At 48.2% G+C, this 20,409-nt stretch overlaps 1 protein-coding gene across 2 annotated transcripts in view; it reads right to left on the bottom strand.

Moving 5' to 3' along the window:
- Positions 1 to 3,858: 3,858 nt before the first annotated feature.
- Positions 3,859 to 20,409, bottom strand: part of LOC121439646 (kinesin-like protein KIF3C) — a 43,877-nt gene continuing 27,326 nt past the window's right edge. For both annotated transcript variants that reach the window (XM_041640199.1, XM_041640200.1), the window contains 3 exons: positions 5,929 to 6,037; positions 5,616 to 5,788; positions 3,859 to 5,170 (listed from right to left, as the gene is read on the bottom strand). In XM_041640199.1, coding sequence (XP_041496133.1) covers positions 5,077 to 5,170; positions 5,616 to 5,788; positions 5,929 to 6,037 — 376 coding nt within the window. In that variant the 3' untranslated portion in view covers positions 3,859 to 5,076. The remainder of the gene's footprint in view (positions 5,171 to 5,615; positions 5,789 to 5,928; positions 6,038 to 20,409) is intronic.

The raw sequence follows: 20,409 nt of genomic DNA, 5'->3' as shown, positions 1-20,409 counted from the left end.
TCAGGCATGGTACTTGTGTGTTCTCTCAGTGAGCTCCACCCAGTTCAGAAACTAGTGTCATCCTGGAATTCAGCCCTCCCCATATGCCAGACACATGCATGTGCTTTCTATATGTTTATTTCTGTCCAAACCCTGACAGCTAATCTGAGTATCTCCTTCCAGTAAGTCAGAAGTACCTGGTGGGAGACTGCTATCCTGGAACGTGAATAGCTGCTCCCACAGCCCCGGTACACCCCCCCAGGGGAGCTTTCCACCTAATGTGCAGATAAATTCACACATTCCGATTCTCTTTCTGTCTCCTCTCCCTCTCTTCTCTCCTCTCTCCTTCATCTTGTGTGAATGGTGAGGGTGATATGTGCATGCATGCAGAGGCCAAAAGTGTCTTCCTAAATCACCGTTTTTCTTCTTTCTTTCATTCTTTTCTTTTTCTTTTTGAGCATGACTCTCAGACTGGTGAAATGGTTCACTGAGGAAAGGTGCTTGCCGACAAGACTGACGACCTGAGTTCAATCCCCGAGACTCACATGATAGGGAGAGAGAACTAACTCATGCAAGCGGTCCTCTGATCTCCAAATGCATGTCTTGAAAGCTAGCAAAATAAAATGAATAAAAAAGTAGATGACACATAAAATGTGTTATTTAAAAGAGAGACAGAGATTCTCACTAAGCCTGGAGCTCACGTATTCGATTAGATTAACTAGTAAGCCTCAGGGAGCCCCTTGTCTCCACTTCCCTGGTGTAGGAATCATAGGCAAGCTCTGACGCACCTAGTCTTCTTTTTTTTTTTATTTATTTATTATGTATTACAATATTCTTTCTGTGTGTATGCCTGAAGTCCAGAAGAGGGCACCAGACTTCATTACAGATGGTTGTGAGCCACCATGTGGTTGCTGGGAATTGAACTCAGGACCTTTGGAAGAGCAGGCAATGCTCTTAACCGCTGAGCCATCTCTTCAGCCCTGCACCTAGTCTTCTAAGTGGGTGCTGGGGATCCAAACTCAAGTTCTCAGGACTTTGTTGACTGGGCCATCTCCCAGTATCCTCTCTCAAGTCAAACAGTCTCTATTTGGTTCTCATTTTATAGTGCACATGTGTGGGTGTGCATGTCCTTGCCACAGCGTACATGTGGACGTCAGAGGACAACTTGCAGCCATCCACACTGTGTGTGCAGCCTCGGGGATGCAAGCAGGCTGTCAGCTGTGGGAGTAGGCACCTTTACCCAACGAGCTATCTTACCACCTAGTCTACTAGTTATCTTTTTCTTTCCGTCCATGTCAGGGACAGAACCGAGTGCCTTGAACATGCCACACAAATCCACTAACCACAATAGATATCTCTTCATTGAGGAATTATTTCTTCTCCAGTGTTCTGATCGATGCAGGTGGCCTCCAGATTTTTTTAAGCCCTTACTGAAAAAGCTAGAGAGAAAGGCAAAAATGAAAAAGCAAACCCGAGAAGGAAGAGACATAGGGAAGAGAAGCAAGCAATCAACTCAGCGATGATACTCATCCCTTTATTGTCGACTGTGTTAATCTCAACAGGGCTGGGGCCTGCAGGCTGCTGGCAGCACCAAGCTAGGATGCATTTCAACTTAACAGAAAGGCCTCCATCCTAAACCAAGGGGATAAAGGTCAATTTTATATATATATATATTTATATATTTATATATTACATATGTCCCAGATAGTCATATGTATAGCATGACAAGAATGGGCCACTGTTTAACTTTAATTAAAGACCATAACAACAGACATGGAAATTTGGTCCTGATTAAGGCCCTTACTTTGTCAGTCAAATGTCTGATACATCAAAAGAAAAGGGAGAGACAGACTGAGATCCAGCCACCCCTGGTGGCTCTGTCCCTAAAGTATCTTACATTGAGAGTAGTGCCCCCTGCACAGGTAAACACACACAAACACACACACATAAACACACATATACAATACCATAGGCAGGGGCTCCTCCTCTGACCACACCTTGGGCCTAGCCCTCAGGCTGGGGTGCTGAAGTGGGGTATATTGTGCTATAAGACTCTGAGGGACCAGTGACCCAGACTATGCGGCGTCCGTGTGTACGACCGATGAGTATGATGGCACATGCAGCTTCATCTACACATGACAAAGCGGTTAGGGGGAGGTCCCTCGATGCCCAGGTCACACGGGGTGAATCCTACACACAGCTTCCGTCCCAGACACAGCCACACCTCTGATCGGAATCCTGAGTGAAGGACAGACAATCGAGGGGCTCACCCGTCTAGTCCGGCAGAACAGTAAACAGCAGGGGAGATAGGCACGAGACCCGCAGAGGAGAACGTGAACGGGAAGAGCTTATTTCCCAGAGTCGAGCACGGTCTGCTGCCCTTGCGTCACACAGGACTCCTGGCAGATCTACCAGCTTCACGCCTTACAGAAACCACAGACCTGCTCATCAGCCAGGGAAAGGGACTCCCGGCGTCAGGGCACCTGAAATCCTAACTTCCTGCTTGCTTTTACAAATTACCCTTTACTACCCACCAAAATATACATCTTGAAAATAAGTCAACATATTTGGCAGTATTAAGAGAATTTCTTAATTTTTCAAGAAATAATAACTAAGGAGTAACATGTTAAATGCCGACAGCAGAAATTACAATTCCTACGTCAAGAAATTGTGTTCTCATCAATATCTGAGTAGCTCCAAAGCTTGAAAAAGATTAATATAGGGCTAGGCTTGGTGATCCATGTCTGTAATCCCAGCACTCTGGAGGCAGAGGCAGGATAATGGCTGCAAGCTTCATGCCGGCCTGGTCTACACACTGAGTTCCAGGCCAGCCAGGGCTACACAGAGAGACTCTGTCTCAAAACGAACCAAAGCGAAACGAAAAACAACAGAAATAGAGGGGTCATGGATATTCCCTAGAGACATATCAGGAAAGCAATTAGGGAGCGAGTCCAAGTTTGTTGTAGGATAAATAGAACTGGATGATTTTAAATTAAGTTAAAAATTTTTAATTTAGTATTTCTTTTCTTTTTTCTTTTGCCATGGATCCAAGGAAGACTTTGAACTTCTGATCCACCTACCTCCATCTCCTAGGTGCTGGACTTACAGGAGAGCATGTACCACCATGCTCAGGTCAAACCCGAATGTGAGAAATTCATTTCATCTTTAGTTAAGTGTAAGTCTGTGTCTGTAGGTGGGTATGTGCATGCATGTGCAGGTCACCGGCAGAGCCCAGAAGAGGTTGTCAGATCCCCTGGAGCTGCCTAACGTGGATGTTGGCAACTCAACTTGGGTCCCTCTGGAAGAACAGCAAGTACTGTCAATCATGGAACCATCTCTCCAGCTTTGATTTTTTTTTTTTTGAAATAGGGTTTTCTTACATAGAATGGGCTATTCTCATTGGCAATTCTACCTCAGCCTGAGTGACTCTAAGCAACTCTGTGGGGTTGCATATATATATAAAACGTTTTAAAAATAAAAACTGGGTATTAGGGCTCACATCTATAATCCCAGCGCCTGGGAAGTCGAGGCAGGCATGCCTCAAATTTGAGGCAAGGGTGGCCACATAACAAGTGGATCCTAGAAGCGGGCCAGGGCTATACAGAAAGATCCTACCTTAAAAAGAGAGAGAAAGAGAGAGGAGCTAGAGATGGCTCAGCCGTTAAGAGCACATATTGCTCTTCCAGAAGACCTGAGTTCAATTCCCAGCACTCATATTAGGTGGCTCACAACCACCTGTAATTCCAGCTCCAAGGGGGTCCATACCTCTGGCCTCTGCATTCATGTACAGACATACGTAGTTGAAAAATAATGAAAAATAAATCTTAAAAAAATAAGTTTTATCTTGCATGTAAAAAATAAAGGTCAATGAAAATTAACTTTTTAAAATAGAAATTTACTTATTACTTGCAATACCTGGAGACATTTGGGGCTGTCACAAAGGAAGGTGAGGAAGGCCAGTTCACACAAGGAGTAAAGAATGGATCAGTTTTCAACAAAACAGTGTTCCCCCAAGATGTGACTAGGAAAGAGGGGTAATAGGTAAATCTGGCAAAGATTGTGCCTGGGTGAGTTTCTTGTACTAGTCGAAGGAGAAATGCGAGGGGTATTGCTATCTGCGTTTAGTAAGGGGCAGAATGACACCGATTCTTTCCACTAGGGACTGAGATCGGACAGCTTCGGGGGAACAGTGATCAAAGCAGGGAGAAGCCACACCTCACATGAGGACAGGTGGTTTGTTCACCAAAGAAACTTCTTGGAGTAGACAGAAACAAAGGGACCTGAGAGAGGACTTCCCTTGATGACAATCCGCATTCTTTCCACACTGTTCCGTTTCCTGCAGGTCTCATCGTGGCAACAACTGCTTGGCTCACAATTCCCAGTACAAGGGTGGAGAGGGCTGGCAATGAAGTGGAGTTGGAGAAGCCATGAGTTCTTGCCAAGGCGGGAGAGCCTGGGATGAGTCTCAGGGAGGCTACTGAAAGTCCTTGGGAAAGAGCCCTGGAGGCGGGAAGAGTCTGGGGCCCAGAAAGAGGAGGGCAAAGCTCAGTCCGCCAGGAGTACAGGCCCAGTGCTATTAGGATACCTCTTGCCCTTAATGGACATCAGCAGTTTTCCAGCCCCAGAGAGCATCAGGGCTGCTCACCATCGGACAAGAAGATGGGGACTATGGGATGGACGGGAAAAGGAAGCATTGTCTTCTCAGGCACTAGCCGTCTTCCCTTCTGGAGGCAGGTGACATGAGGAGCTTTGGGGCCTGACTGAGGTATCTATCCAGCCAGAAGAAAAGGAGGCAATGCAGTGACCCCGGCAGGCCCAGGCAGCTCAGGCGAGGGGATCTCTCCTCACTAACCAAGCTCCATGAATAAATAACACGAATTAAATAAAGGAGACACAGAAAACAGGCAGAGGCACCACCTGCCAGTTTCTCACCCCTTCACACGCACTAGTACACACACACACACACATATACACACATACATGCGTGCGTACATACCACACACACACATACACGCACACCAAGCATCAGATGCAATGAACCAAGGTTGGCTGCCCTGTCCTAGGAGTCTGTATGACGGGCAGCCTGACTGAAGGCCTTCAATCATGGTCTACCGCCGTTGCGGGGTGCAGAGGAGCAGAGGCCATGGAGGCATGAGCGGTGGAGGGTGGAGGCCGCTGAGGACTCTGGCACCTGTGCAGAAGCAATGAGACAGACCAAAGGAGGGATCAGAAAAAACAGAGGACAGAAATTCAAGGGTTTTCCTTTCCTCCCCACCCCACCCCCAACCTTTTCCCCCCAGTATTTTGAGACAGGGTTTCTCTTTATGTAGCAGCTCTGACTATCCCGGAACTCACCCTGTAGACCAGGCTTGTCTCAAACTCACAGAGATCCACTTGCCTCTGCCTCCCAATGCTGGGACTAAAGGTGTGCGCCACCATTGGCAGGCTGCTGTGCCACACGGTAGTGCCATCATATCCTGCCCACAGGTACCACTGTAGATTGAAGGGCAAGGGTTTTTCCCTTTCCCTCCCCACACTCTCTGGCTGCCACTCAAACCGTCTACAGCCTTGACCAACCCGTACAGTCCCTCTACTTCCTGAAGTCCAGGGCTCACGCTAAACATAGTGGTACTAACCATGATCTTGACTTTCGCACTTTAGACGTGGAAGGTCTTTCCAGAAAGCTGTCCAACCTCATGAGCCTCTCCATGTGTAGTACCCGTGGATCTTGTTCTTGGTCATGAGAAAATTCCATCTCAAAGATAGCCGGTGGGGAAACATCCAATTCCAAAAACATAATATTTTCAGCCTGTGGTAAAATGGTACATCAGCCGTGAGCAGTGGCATATTCCAGGCACTGGACCTTGGGTGTCGTGAGGGTGATGGATATTTAGATGAAGCATTTGCTGTGAGTATCCCTTCCCTGGCTTCCACTTCCCAGCTTCTTACCCTGTATCTGGGATGGGACCCCATTGCCATGGCAACCCGAGCATACTGGCTGATAGGTCTCTTGTAGCCCACTGCAGAAGTTGGCCGCTTCTTCATTTGACTGTTATTCCTATAGGGAAAATGGAATATTAGAATGAATTTACTGTTGGTTTAGTGGGCTTTTAGATTTTCCGGGACTCTGTCTCAAGCAAAAGATGGATGGTGCGTAATAATGACACCTGAGGTTGTCCTCGTACATCCACAGGTGTGTGCACACATGTGATGTGTACCTCGGCATACGCAAACACACCCATAAAATGGTTAAATGAGGACAGATATGGAGGTGCATGCTTGTGGTTCCAGCAGGAAGATCAAGAGTTCAAGATTATTTCAGCTACAGAGTGAGTTCAAGATCAGTCGGGGCTGCATGAGATCTTGTCTAAAACAATAAAAAAAAAAAGAAAGGTAGGACAGGAGCCATGGATGTAGCCAATGGTAGAATACTTGCTTGCCATGTCCAAGGCCTTAAGTTTAATTCCCTGTACAATGAAAACAGAACACACAGACACGCAGGAGTGGAGAAATGGAGACTAGCAGCATTTATCTTCTGTCTTGAGATAGCACCCATGTAAAAAGCTACACAGGGGCTGGGCGGTGGTGGTGCCGCACGCCTTTAATCCCTGGACTCGGGAGGCAGAGGGGGTGGATCTCTGTGAGTTCAAGGCCAGCTTGGTCTATAGAGTAAGTTCCAGGACAGTCTGGATTGTTACACAGGGAAACCCTGTCTCCAAAAACAAAAACAAAAAGCTACACAGGGTGATAAAAGTCTGTGGTTCCAGGGTTGGGGAGGCAGGAGCCGGAAAGGTTTCTGGAGAATGCTCACCAGTTAGTATAGTTTAGCTGGGGAGCCCCAGGTTTGGAAATAGAACCTGTCTCAAAAAGGTAAGGTAAGGGCTGGCTCTGGTTAAGAGCACCGACTACTCTGTCAGAGGACTCAGGCTCAGTTCCCAGCGCCCACATGGCAGCTCACAATCACCCGTAATTCCAGTTCTAAGGGAGCTGACACTTTCTTCTGGCCACTGCACGCATTCAGTGCACAGGCATACATGTAGGGAAAAAACTGATATACACAGAAACAAAGATTGAAAAATAAGCTAGCTGGGTGTGATGGTGCGCGTGGCGTAATCCCAGCACTGGAAGAGACAGAAGCAGGCAGAGCTCTGTGAGTATGAGGTCAGCCTGGCTTAACTTTCCCAGGCTAACCAGGGCTACACAGTAAGGCTCTGTTTCAAAAAATAATAATAAACAAACAAATAAATAAATAAATCAGCCAAAAAAAGTAGGGCTGGTGAGATGGCTCCACTGGGGCACTTACACTCTTGCAGAGGACCCAGACTGGTTTTTTAGCACACTCATATGACAGCTGTCTAATTCCAGCTGCACAGGATCAGATTACCCTCTTCTGGCTTCCAAGGACACCAGGCAGGAACACAGTGCACATAAATACATGCAAGAAAGACATTCATACATATTAAGTAAATAAATAAAAGTCAGGCAGTGGTGCACATGCCTTTCATACCAGCACTACGGAGGCAGAAGCAGGTGGATGTCTGAGTTTGAGGCCAGCCTGGTCGACAGAGTGAGTTCCAGGACAACCAGGGCTACAAAGAGAAACCCTGACTGGAAAAAAATAAAAGAAAAAAAGAATATTTTTTGTAATGTGCCACTTGACCCATCTCTGTTTTGTTTTGCTTTATTGAGACTGAACCTCACCTAGGGCAGGGTGACCTGAAACTCATTACATAACAGAGAATGACCTTGAACTTTGGATCCGTGTGCTTCTGCCTTCCCAGTGCAGAGGTTATAGGTGTGTGGTAATTCCTGTCACTATGTGACTAGGTATCAAACCCAGGGCTTCATGCCTGATAGGCAGTGGTCTACCAGCTGATATATCCTTAACTTTTCATTTTATTATTATCATATTTTTTGAGACAGTCCTATATCACTATGGCTGGCCTTCAGCTCTTCATCTTTCTGCCTCTACCTCCCAAATTCTAGGATCACAGGCATCACAGGCATGGGCAACCACACTCAGCCTGTTTTGTTTTTGTGATACAGGGTCTTGCTATGTAGCTTGAGCTAGCTGCAAACTCTTCATCTTCCTGTAATCTTGCTCATCCTGCCTCAGTTTCCACAGTGCCTAGATTACAGCCATGACTGCCGTGTGCATAACAACAGAGATCTTCCTCAGCAGCTTGACGAATATAACCTAATACTGTAAACACTCAAAACAAACGAGAGCAGACAGAGAAGACAAGAAAGTAGTGTCAGATTTAAAGAACAGAGGGCACAGGTTTGGGAGTGACGTAAGACCTGGGTTTGAACACTGTCTCATCCCCTTACATCTGGGTCACCCTGGGAAGGAGCTCACTGTCCCTGGCCTCTAACAATGTCATCCCCTCAGAACTGCTGGGATTCAACCAGACAAGCACTCAGCACAAAGCATTGCAAGGGCTAACACAGGGCTGTGAATTCACTCCATCTGCTAATTCAAGTAAAGACACAAATCAAATGAGCAATGAAAAATTCAATAGGTCACATTGGAAGGAAGAAGACAGGAAGGAGCCATGGTAACTCCCAGACAGCACATTCTGTCCCTGCGTAAAACTAGCTGTACAGAAACCCCCCAAGCGAATTTGCATTCTCTAGGCAAGGAATGAGAAGTTACATTTTTAGTGGAGCTTGTGTGTGTGTGTGTGTGTGTGTGTGTGCGAGCATGTGTGTGGGGTGCAAGTGCATATTTGTACACTGTAGAGGTGTGGAAACCAGAGGTGGACACTGAGTGTCTTTTTCGGTTACTCTCTGTCCTGGTTAGTTTTGTCAACTTGACACAAGCTGGAGTCACTAAAGAGGAGAGAACCGCAATTGAGACAAACGCTTCAATAAGATGGGGCTGTAGGGAAGTCTGTAGGGCATTTTCTTCATCAGTGATTGACAGGAGTGGGCCAAAAGGATTGTGAGTGTGGCCACTCCTGGGTTCTATGAAAAAGCAGGTTGAACAGGCCACGGGGAGAAGCCAGTAAGCTGCACTCCTCCATGGCCTCTGCATCAGGTCCTGTCTCCAGGCTCCTCCTATTTGCGTTTCTTCTCTAACTTCCATCAGTGATGGATTGTTACCTGGAAGGAAGGGCTGAAATAAACCTTTTCCTCCCTTCTTGCCATGGGTCAGAGTGTTTCACTGCAGCAATGAAACGACACCTTCCATCTTTTTTTTTTTTTAAGGCAGGCTCTGAACCTAGAGTTTGTCGAGCTCTGGACTAGGCCAGACTTGCTGAGCTGCAAGCCTTCAGGAGCCTCCTATCTCTGTCTCTCCGGTGCTGGGATTGCAAGCATGTGCCACCATGCCTGGCTTTTTACATGGGTGCTGAGGATCTGAACTCGGGTCCTCACAGCTGCTACTGAGGCAACCATCTCTCCAACTCCGAGAACTTACAGTCCTGAAATTTAGTTTATTATACATACTAAAAAGTGCTGGACCCCACTTAGTGGTCCCAATTGGGCCTCTTTACAAATGGAAACAAGGAACAAGAAGGCTTTAAAAGCCCCATTTCATTTTGTTCCCAGAGGCTAAGGAAGCCGAGAGGCAGCTTTAATGCCAGCCTTGCACAGCAGGCTGCTGGCAATGCATCGTCACACCACAGAGAAGAAAGAGAGAGAGCTAGAAAACCAACTATCGGTGACAAGGTACTGCACATCTCTTGAACTTTCTTTTTTTTAATAATTTATTTGTTACGTATATAATGTTCTCATTATAGATGGGTGTGAGCCTTCATGTGGTTGCTGGGAATTGAACTCAGGACCTCCGGAACAGCAGCCAGTTCTTTTAACCTCTGAGCCATCTCTCCAGCCCGTCTCTTGAATTTTCTAAAATGCTCCTATGGTGTGGATGAAACAGGGAGACAGGCTTAGAAAGATCAAGAACCCTTGGTACCTAAGGTCATTCGATTAGCAACCCCAGAAATCTGAATCTTCCCAAGCACTCTTTCTATCCTGTCTGTTGTCTATTGTTTTGGGATTCATGTTGGGGACATGCCGGGGCCACAGAGAGTCTTTGGAAACTCAGGCTCGGGGAATAGGACAGAAGAGTAGGGCCAAGCAGGTAGAGTGGCCAGTCTGCAGGAACTGGCAGTCTGACCCAATGAAGCTGCCTGGTTATTCTGGGCAGCCTGCTGGTGGGAGGGGCTGGGAATGGGAGTCTATAACTAGGACTCTCATCCACTCTCTCTCCTGCCCCAGGCCTACTTCCAAGATCAATCCCTATGCTATAAACAGGTTGTGTCTGATAGCCCAGGGCTGGGACCTAACTCTAGTAATCCACTCCTCCAAGGGACCAGAATGACAGTTAATATGTTCAGCAGATTCCAAACATCTAGTTAGGATCTTTTATCAATGACCTAACATCGTAACTTTTCTCTTCAACAGTAAAGACATTTAATATTAAAATATTAAATATTAAAAACCTGGGGCTGGAGATGTAGCTCGGTTGATAGAATTTTTGCTTAGAATGGACAAAATCCTAGGCTCCATTTTCTGGACCACATATACCAGGCATAGTGGTATACTCCTGGAATGCAGACACTCAGGAGGCAGCGGCAGGAAGGGAAGAAGGTTAAGGTCATCTTTGGTGGCATAACAAGTTCGTGAGCCACTAGCCAGTCTGGGCTCCATGAAACTCTAATTGAAAAGTTAATAGTAGAGGGGCTGGAAAGATGGGTCTCGTTGAGAGCATTTACTGCTCTTGCAGAGGACCCAGGTTTGATTCCCAGGACCCACATGGTGGCTCACAACTGTCTGGAACTCCAATTCCAGAGAATCCATTGCCCTCTTTCTAGCCCCTGTGGGCAGCAGGCACAGAAGTGGTACAGACATTCATGCAGGCAAAACACCCATACGCATCAAACAAAATAAAAGTAAATAAATTGCCAGGTGCGGGAGGCGCACGCCTTTAATCCCAGCATTTGGGAGTCAGAGGCAGGCAGATCTCTGTGAGTTCGAGGCCAGCCTGGTCTACAGAGTGAGTTCGAGGACAGTCTTCAAAGCAACAGAGAGAAACCCTGTCTCGAAAAACAAACAAACAAACAAACAAGCAAACAAACAAAGTAAATAAGTAATGTTAATAAAATGAAACTTTAACTGTGGGCTCCATTTCAAAGGTTGACACTGTTCTCATTATTAGTTGTTTCTAATCATTCTCTTCTTTCTCAAGGATTTTTAATTATGTGTGTGTTTATGTGTGTCTCTGTGTGAGTGTGTATGAGTGTGTGAATATGTGTATGTATGTATGCGTGTGACCAAAGAGGTCAGAGGCATCCCCCGGCAACTGGAGTTACAGGCAGTAGTAAGCTGCCTGGTGTGGGTTCTGGACTTGAACTCAGATTATCTGCTTTCGGTCACTGAGCCATTTCTCTAGCTCTCCTCTCCCCGACCTTTTCTTCTCTTACTCTGAAAGCAGGCCTCCAGCATCACTGGGCGTGCTCCCTGTGGTCCTCCACACACACACCCAGGGCAATCCAGCATCACTGGGTGTGCTCCCTGTGGTCCTCTACACACACACACCCAGGGCAATCCAGCATCACTGGGTGTGCTCCCTGTGGTCCTCCTCACACACCCAGGGCAATCCAGCATCACTGGGTGTGCTCCCTGTGGTCCTCTACACACACACACCCAGGGCAATCCAGCATCACTGGTGTGCTCCCTGTGGTCCTCCACACACACACCCAGGGCAATCCAGCATCACTGGTTTGCTCTCTGTGGTCCTCCACACACACCCAGGGCAATCCAGCATCACTGGGTGTGCTCCTTGTGGTCCTCCACACACACACCCAGGGCAATCCAGCATCACTGGGTGTGCTCTCTGTGGTCCTCCACACACACACCCAGGGCAATCCAGCATCACTGGGTGTGCTCTCTGTGGTCCTCCACACACACCCAGGGCAATCCAGCATCAAAGGTGTGCTCCCTGTGGTCCTCCTCACAGACACACCCAGGGCAATCCAGCATCACTGGTGTGCTCCCTGTGGTCCTCCACACACACACCCAGGGCAATCCAGCATCACTGGGTGTGCTCCCTGTGGTGCTCCACACACACCCAGGGCAATCCAGCATCACTGGGTGTGCTCCCTGTGGTCCTCCTCACACACACACCCAGGGCAATCCAGCATCACTGGGTGTGCTCCCTGTGGTCCTCTACACACACACACCCAGGGCAATCCAGCATCACTGGGTGTGCTCCCTGTGGTCCTCCACACACACACCCAGGGCAATCCAGCATCACTGGTGTGCTCCCTGTGGTGCTCCACACACACCCAGGGCAATCCAGCATCACTGGGTGTGCTCCCTGTGGTCCTCCTCACACACACACCCAGGGCAATCCAGCATCACTGGGTGTGCTCCCTGTGGTCCTCTACACACACACACCCAGGGCAATCCAGCATCACTGGGTGTGCTCCCTGTGGTCCTCCTCACACACACACCCAGGGCAATCCAGCATCACTGGGTGTGCTCCCTGTGGTCCTCCTCACACACACACCCAGGGCAATCCAGCATCACTGGTGTGCTCCCTGTGGTCCTCCTCACAGACACACCCAGGGCAATCCAGCATCACTGGTGTGCTCCCTGTGGTCCTCCTCACAGACACACCCAGGGCAATCCAGCATCACTGGTGTGCTCCTTGTGGTCCTCCTCACAGACACACCCAGGGCAATCCAGCATCACTGGGTGTGCTCCCTGTGGTCCTCTACACACACACACCCAGGGCAATCCAGCATCACTGGTGTGCTCCTTGTGATCCTCCTCACACACCCAGGGCAATCCAGCATCACTGGGTGTGCTCCCTGTGGTCCTCCACACACACCCAGGGCAATCCGGCATCACTGGGTGTGCTCCCTGTGGTCCTCCACACACACACACACCCAGGGCAATCCAGCATCACTGGGTGTGCTCCCTGTGATCCTCCTCACACACACACCCAGGGCAATCCAGCATCACTGGTGTGCTCCCTGTGGTCCTCCTCACAGACACACCCAGGGCAATCCAGCATCACTGGTGTGCTCCTTGTGGTCCTCCTCACAGACACACCCAGGGCAATCCAGCATCACTGGGTGTGCTCCCTGTGGTCCTCTACACACACACACCCAGGGCAATCCAGCATCACTGGTGTGCTCCTTGTGATCCTCCTCACACACCCAGGGCAATCCAGCATCACTGGGTGTGCTCCCTGTGGTCCTCCACACACACCCAGGGCAATCCGGCATCACTGGGTGTGCTCCCTGTGGTCCTCCACACACACACACACCCAGGGCAATCCAGCATCACTGGGTGTGCTCCCTGTGATCCTCCTCACACACACACCCAGGGCAATCCAGCATCACTGGTGTGCTCCCTGTGGTCCTCCTCACAGACACACCCAGGGCAATCCAGCATCACTGGTGTGCTCCCTGTGGTCCTCCACACACACACACCCAGGGCAATCCAGCATCACTGGTGTGCTCCCTGTGGTCCTCCTCACAGACACACCCAGGGCAATCCAGCATCACTGGTGTGCTCCTTGTGGTCCTCCTCACAGACACACCCAGGGCAATCCAGCATCACTGGGTGTGCTCCCTGTGGTCCTCTACACACACACACCCAGGGCAATCCAGCATCACTGGTGTGCTCCTTGTGATCCTCCTCACACACCCAGGGCAATCCAGCATCACTGGGTGTGCTCCCTGTGGTCCTCCACACACACCCAGGGCAATCCGGCATCACTGGGTGTGCTCCCTGTGGTCCTCCACACACACACACACCCAGGGCAATCCAGCATCACTGGGTGTGCTCCCTGTGATCCTCCTCACACACACACCCAGGGCAATCCAGCATCACTGGTGTGCTCCCTGTGGTCCTCCTCACAGACACACCCAGGGCAATCCAGCATCACTGGTGTGCTCCTTGTGGTCCTCCTCACAGACACACCCAGGGCAATCCAGCATCACTGGGTGTGCTCCCTGTGGTCCTCTACACACACACACCCAGGGCAATCCAGCATCACTGGTGTGCTCCTTGTGATCCTCCTCACACACCCAGGGCAATCCAGCATCACTGGGTGTGCTCCCTGTGGTCCTCCACACACACCCAGGGCAATCCGGCATCACTGGGTGTGCTCCCTGTGGTCCTCCACACACACACACACCCAGGGCAATCCAGCATCACTGGGTGTGCTCCCTGTGATCCTCCTCACACACACACCCAGGGCAATCCAGCATCACTGGTGTGCTCCCTGTGGTCCTCCTCACAGACACACCCAGGGCAATCCAGCATCACTGGTGTGCTCCCTGTGGTCCTCCACACACACACACCCAGGGCAATCCAGCATCACTGGTGTGCTCCCTGTGGTCCTCCACACACACACCCAGGGCAATCCAGCATCACTGGGTGTGCTCCCTGTGGTCCTCCACACACACACCCAGGGCAATCCAGCATCACTGGTATGCTCCCTGTGGTCCTCCACACACACACCCAGGGCAATCCAGCATCACTGGGTGTGCTCCCTGTGGTCCTCCTCACACACCCAGGGCAACAGATGGGCCTTTTTTGTGATCTGGTCACATTTTCTCCACAGCTCACGTGCCCACCTCGCTGCATTGCCCTGCAAGTCTGCACTCTTCCTTGTCTCCTCTTCTTCTCAAGTCTCACAAGCCTGTGAAGTCTCACTTTGTTTGTTTGTTTATTGGTTCTTTGAGACAAGATTTCTCAGTGTATCCCTGGCTGTCCTAGAACTTACTATGTAGACCAGGTTGGCCTCGAACTCACAGAGATCCGCTTGCCTCTGCACAACCACTGCCCGACACTTTAAAAATAATTTAAATTATTTATTTAGTTGGGGGTAAGAGCACCAGTGTCAGGGCACCAGTATGGAGGTTAGAGGACAGTTTATGGGAGAAGATCTGTCCCCCTATAGTGTGGTCCCAAGGATCAAACGCCAGTTATCTGGCTTGGTGGCCAGTGCCTCTATATGCTGAGCCATCTCATGGTCCCCTATCACACACATACTTTTGTGAGAGAAGGTCTTAATGTAGCCCAGGCTGGTCCTCCGGAGGACTAATATTACAGCTGTGAGCCGCCATGTATGACTTGAGGAACGGTCTTACCAAGATTCAAAAAACCCAGTTTACTTTTATTTCCCCCTGTGGGATGGGAAGAATGCTCTTGTGAAACTGGAATCTGGAGACAGGTGTAGTAGGTAGCTCATGCCCGTGTCCTGGTGCTCAGAGGGTAGAAGCAGGAGGCTGAGAAGGTCAAAGTTATCCTTGGCTACAGAGTAAGTCTAAGGCCAGCCTGGTCTACAGGAGACCCTGTCTCAAAAAATTAATGCAAACTGAGGGGAGGTGGGAGCTGGCTGGGACTACCAGCTCGGTTGACAGAGTTTACCCCGGCTTCAATCCTAAATACAGCACAAATCAGATCCTTTATGACTGGGTCAGGCCTGGAACCTTCCACACTTGTCTCAGGGCAACCTCACAGCTCTGCATGGCAGACAGTAGTATTTCCATTTTACTGACTGAAAGTCAGGTTCAGCCGGGCAGTGGTAGCACACGCCTTTAATCCCAGCACTCAGGAGGCAGGGGGAGGTGGATCTCTGTGAGTCTGAGGCCAGCCTGGTCTACAGAGTGAGCTCCAGGTGGCCAGGGCTACACAGAGAAGCTCAGTCTTGAAAAAACAAAAGTCAAAACAAAAGAGTGTTTTCACTGGTTAAGGATGACACTTGGGAGGCAGAGGCAGGAGGACCAGTTCAAGGTCAACCTTGAACTACAGGCTATATTCAGGGCCAACCAGGGCTACAGAGCAAAAAGGCTAACAGAAATACATGAATAGATAAATACATAAATAATGAGCATGTCTCAAAGTCGAACATGGCAGCATGTGACTGTGGTACCGGATGCTTGAACATGGCAGCATGTGCCTGTGGTACCGGATGCTTGAACATGGCAGCATGTGCCTGTGGTACCGGATGCTTGAACATGGCAGCATGTGCCTGTGGCACCGGATGCTTGAATATGGCAGCATGTGCCTGTGGTACCGGATGCTTGAATATGGCAGCATGTGCCTGTGGTATCAGAAGCTTGAGGAGCTAAGGGAAAACAATCCTTTAATGCCAGGAGTTCAGGGCCTACCTGAGAAATATAGAAAGAATGGTCTTTAAAACTAAATCAAGGGCTGGAGAGATGGCTCAGAGGTTAAGAACACTACCTGCTCTTCCAAAGGTCCTGAGTTCAATTCCCAGCACCCACATGCTGACTCATAACCATCTGTAATGAGATCTCAACCATCTGTAATGAGATCTGGTACCCTCCTCATGCCTGCAGGGATACATGTAGGCAGAACACTGTAAACATGATAAACAAGTAAATCTTTAAAATATAAATAAATAAATAAATAAATAAATAAACCAAACCAAACTGCTTTCTCCTGTGGCAAAGTAAGAACCAAAATTCAGAATTTTTTTTAAAAAAAAAATACATATCACATTTTATTTATGTGAGTGTGCAAGCATATGAGCTGCGGCATCCACGTTGAGGTCAGAGAATTTGGGGGAATTGGTTTTATCTTTCTACCATGTGAGTTCCAGGAACTGAATTCATGACCTTGGATTTAGCAGCAAGTGCCTTTGCCGGCTGAGCCACCTCACTAGAACCCAAACTCAGACTGTTTTCAATTCAAGTTCAGTGTCCTCAGCAGTATTGTGATGACTTTGCAAAGAATTTATCATGACTGGACTTGCAGAGGCCAAAGTTCTCGTCACAATACAACGTGTGGAGTATAAGCTAGGAGCAAAGGGCCACTGCTGATAGAGAACCCTTAGGAGATACTTTTTCTTTAAGTACAGTCAACACTTGAAGTTTTGGGGTTTTTTTTTTGTAGTAGAATTGAACACAGGCCTTCAGATACACTAGGTACATGCCCTACCACTGAGCTATCTCTCCAGCCCTAGAAAGAAAGTTTATTTGAAATTTAAAATAAAACAGCCAGAATATGCAAAAAATTTGCTTTCAAGGCAACTTCAACCAAAACTATGATAGTGAAAGAGGCAGAAAGGAGAAAAGGAATAAGGGGACAGACTTCCCAAATAAGCTGACATAGGCATGTCTAAACATCGTCCCACGGTAACAATGGCTCCTTGTTTTGGAGAGAGGGGCTGGGTGGGGGTGATGTCGTCCTTCACATGTTAGAGGGAGGCCCCTTCTAACAAAAGCTTTCCAAAGAGACAGCATGACCTTAGGTGATTCGTTCCAAACAATGTCTTTCCTCTCTGTGCAGTCTTCAGTGTTCTCAGCCCAGAATCCCACGGGCCCCAGCAAAGCCAACACTTGAGGGGAGCATAGAACAATGCCCCATGATCCGCAGGCGCTCCTGGGAGACCAGGCTTTTGTGTTCTCAGCCTGGCTCCAGGCACGTTTGGGAATTGCGGGAGCAGACAGGGAAGGAAAGGAGGGGGTTCCTTCCACAGCCTCGGATTCCAGAGCATCCCAGTGACAGGAAAACCACGTTCAAGGCCTTCCCTACCCCCCACGACCCCCCCCCCCCCAGCCCCGCCCCGCCTCGCCTCCAGTTGTGAAAGCAGAGCTAATGGGGCAGATCTGAGGCTTGGGGTAGAGGAGGTAGCTACCACTCCCTGCCCTCGGCCCACCCTTTGGGATTCTCTGTGGGCTCACAGTCACAACTGGGACTTTAATGATGAATTGTTTTCTTTTCTTTTTATTCTAACCACCAACTGCTTTCAAAATTAAAAAGAAAGAACAAAGAAAAGGGTCTGGAAAGACCACTCAGTAGTTAAAAACACTAGCTAGGGCTGGAGAGATGGCTCAGAGGTTAAGAGAACTGACTGCTGTTTCAGAGGTCCTGAGTTCAATTCCCAGAAACCACATGAGGACTCACACCCATCTATAATGAGATCTGATGCATAATAAATAAATTAAAAAAAAAACAAAAACACTGGCTACGGCTCTACCCAGATTTGAGTCCTAGCACCAAAACAGTAGTCACAGCCTATACTTATGCTTTTAGGGTCTCTGTGGGCACCAAGGAAGCACATGATGTACAGATAGATAGGCAGGAAAAACACTCATACACAGAAAGATGTAAAATAAGTTAAAGAAAGAATTGAAAAAAATTGTCACAGTTGGATGTGGTTGCACACTCTTGCAAACCCAGCCCTGGGAAGGTAGAGACTAGGATCAAGGCTAGCCTAGGCTACCTAGTGAGAGCCTGTCTCAAAAACAGAATCATCGAAGAATGGTGGCTGAAGCCTATAATCCCAGATTTGGGAGATAGAGGCAGGAGGACCCGGTGTTCTAGGTCAGCCTAAACTACATAAAAAGAAAAAGGGATCATGGGATTGCTTAGAGATGTACAGCCTGGTTACATGAAATCCCATCTCAAAAAAGAAAGAAAACACAGCCACAACAAAGAGCAGTACATAAAGGCGAACTAACAGCCTGGAGTGCTGGAGGAAAGACTAGCTTCAGGGTGTCCAATACCAAAGAGAAGAACCCTGTCCTTCTGAGACTTTCTTTGCTTAAGAAGGGCAACGGAGAGCTGGGGAAATAGCTCAATTGCTAAAGAGCTTTGCCTAGTACACATGAGGACAATCTGTGGGAGCTGGTTTTCACCCTCCACCTGGGAATTGAATTTAGGTTGTCAGGCATAGCTGCAGGCACCCTTATCCCCTGAGCCATTTTGCTACCCCCAAATATTATTTCAAGTGGCTCTTTTGGGGGCCAGTGGGATGGCTCAGGGGTAAAGGCACTCGTCACGACAGCCTTGTGGCAATGTTAGATCTCCAGAACCCATGCAAAAACCAACCCCACGGGCCAAGCAGTGGTGGGGAATAACTTTGTTTTGTTTTTTTGAGACAGGATTCCTCTGTGTAACAGCCCAGGCTCTCTTGGAACTTGCTTTGTAGACCAGGCTAGCCTCAAACTCAGTGGTGTAAGCCTTTACTCCACTTGGGAGACAAGAGGCAGGTGGATCTCTGAGTTTGAGGCCACCTAACCTATACATCTAGTTCCAGGACAGTCAGGGCTACACAAAGAAAGAGCCTGTCTCAGGAAAAAAAAAAAAGCAAAACAGAAAAGTACCAATTTCACAAAATTACACTTTCACTTCCAGATGTATGCTTTGACACATGTGTGGCCACACACAAATCATGTACACACTCACCCACACAAAAGAGTAATACATTTTTAAAAAATAATACATAAAAAGGGGGTTGGTGACATGGCTCAGCAGGTAGAGGCACTTGTGCCTTGGCCTGCAAGCTGAGTTCAGTCCCTGGACTCACATGGTAGAAAGGATTGCCCTCTATGAGCTGTCCTCTGGCATCCAAAGGAAAGCTCTGGCATGTGTGCCTGCCCCTCCCCCCACACAGTTAAATGTAATAAAAAAAATTAATTAAATTTTAAAAAGAAACAAAGTGCTTATCCAGGATTAAAAAAATAAAATAAAGTTTGTTTTTAAATAAAAATTAAGTTAGAATACAAAGGAATGGGTTTTGTTACGGCATTATCATCCTATGTGCCACACACTGTTCTCAGGTGTTCCCTAAGTGGGACAGTGTCGTACACACAAGGAATCCCAACACTCAGGAGTTCAAAGCTATCCTGAGCTACACAGTGAGTTTTAGGTCAATCTTGGCTACATTGCATGACTCTCGCCTCAAAAAACAAAAACAAAAGCAAAACAAAAACAGGCCGGGCGGTGGTGGCGCACGCCTTTAATCCCAGCACTCGGGAGGCAGAGGTAGGCGGATCTCTGTGAGTTCGAGACCAGCCTGGTCTACAAGAGCTAGTTCCAGGACAGGCTCCAAAACCACAGAGAAACCCTGTCTCGAAAAACCAAAAAAAAAAAAAAAAAAAAAAAAAAAAAACCTAAACAAACAAAATGAGTATTCCTCTCAATTTCAGATTGAAGGACACCAAACAGGCAATTAAACGTAATAAAACATAATAATGATCTCAGGTAGGGAGGGAGGGAAACTTCCATAAATTATATAACTGAGGAGCTAGAGGAAAAATGTGAATATAATCTATAAAAGAATTCTCTCAGTAGGAAACCGCCTAAGAGTGACCGTTGGGCTGTGGTGATGAAAGACAATGTTTTGATTTGGTTTTTCTTTCTTTTTCTTTTTTTCTTTATTTTTTTTTTGTTTTTTCGAGACAGGGTTTCTCTGTGGCTTTGGAGCCTGTCCTGGAACTAGCTCTGTAGACCAGGCTGGTCTTGAACTCACAGAGATCTGCCTGCCTCTGCCTTCGGAGTGCTGGGATTAAAGGTGTGTGCCACCATCGCCCGGCCGGTTTTTCCTTTTGCGATAGGATCTCTCTGCATAGTTCTGGGCTGGCCTGGACTCAAACTCACAAAATCAGAGTTCTTGCCTCTGCTTCCCCAGTGCTGGGATTAAAGGTGTGT

This window comes from Microtus oregoni, unplaced genomic scaffold (genome assembly GCF_018167655.1).
Source record: "Microtus oregoni isolate MIOR12 unplaced genomic scaffold, Mior012 000062F_ref0000492, whole genome shotgun sequence".
In the NCBI taxonomy this organism is placed as follows: domain Eukaryota; kingdom Metazoa; phylum Chordata; class Mammalia; order Rodentia; family Cricetidae; genus Microtus; species Microtus oregoni.
Note: the sequence above shows the minus strand (reverse complement) of the source record. Positions and strands in the feature narration are given on the sequence as shown.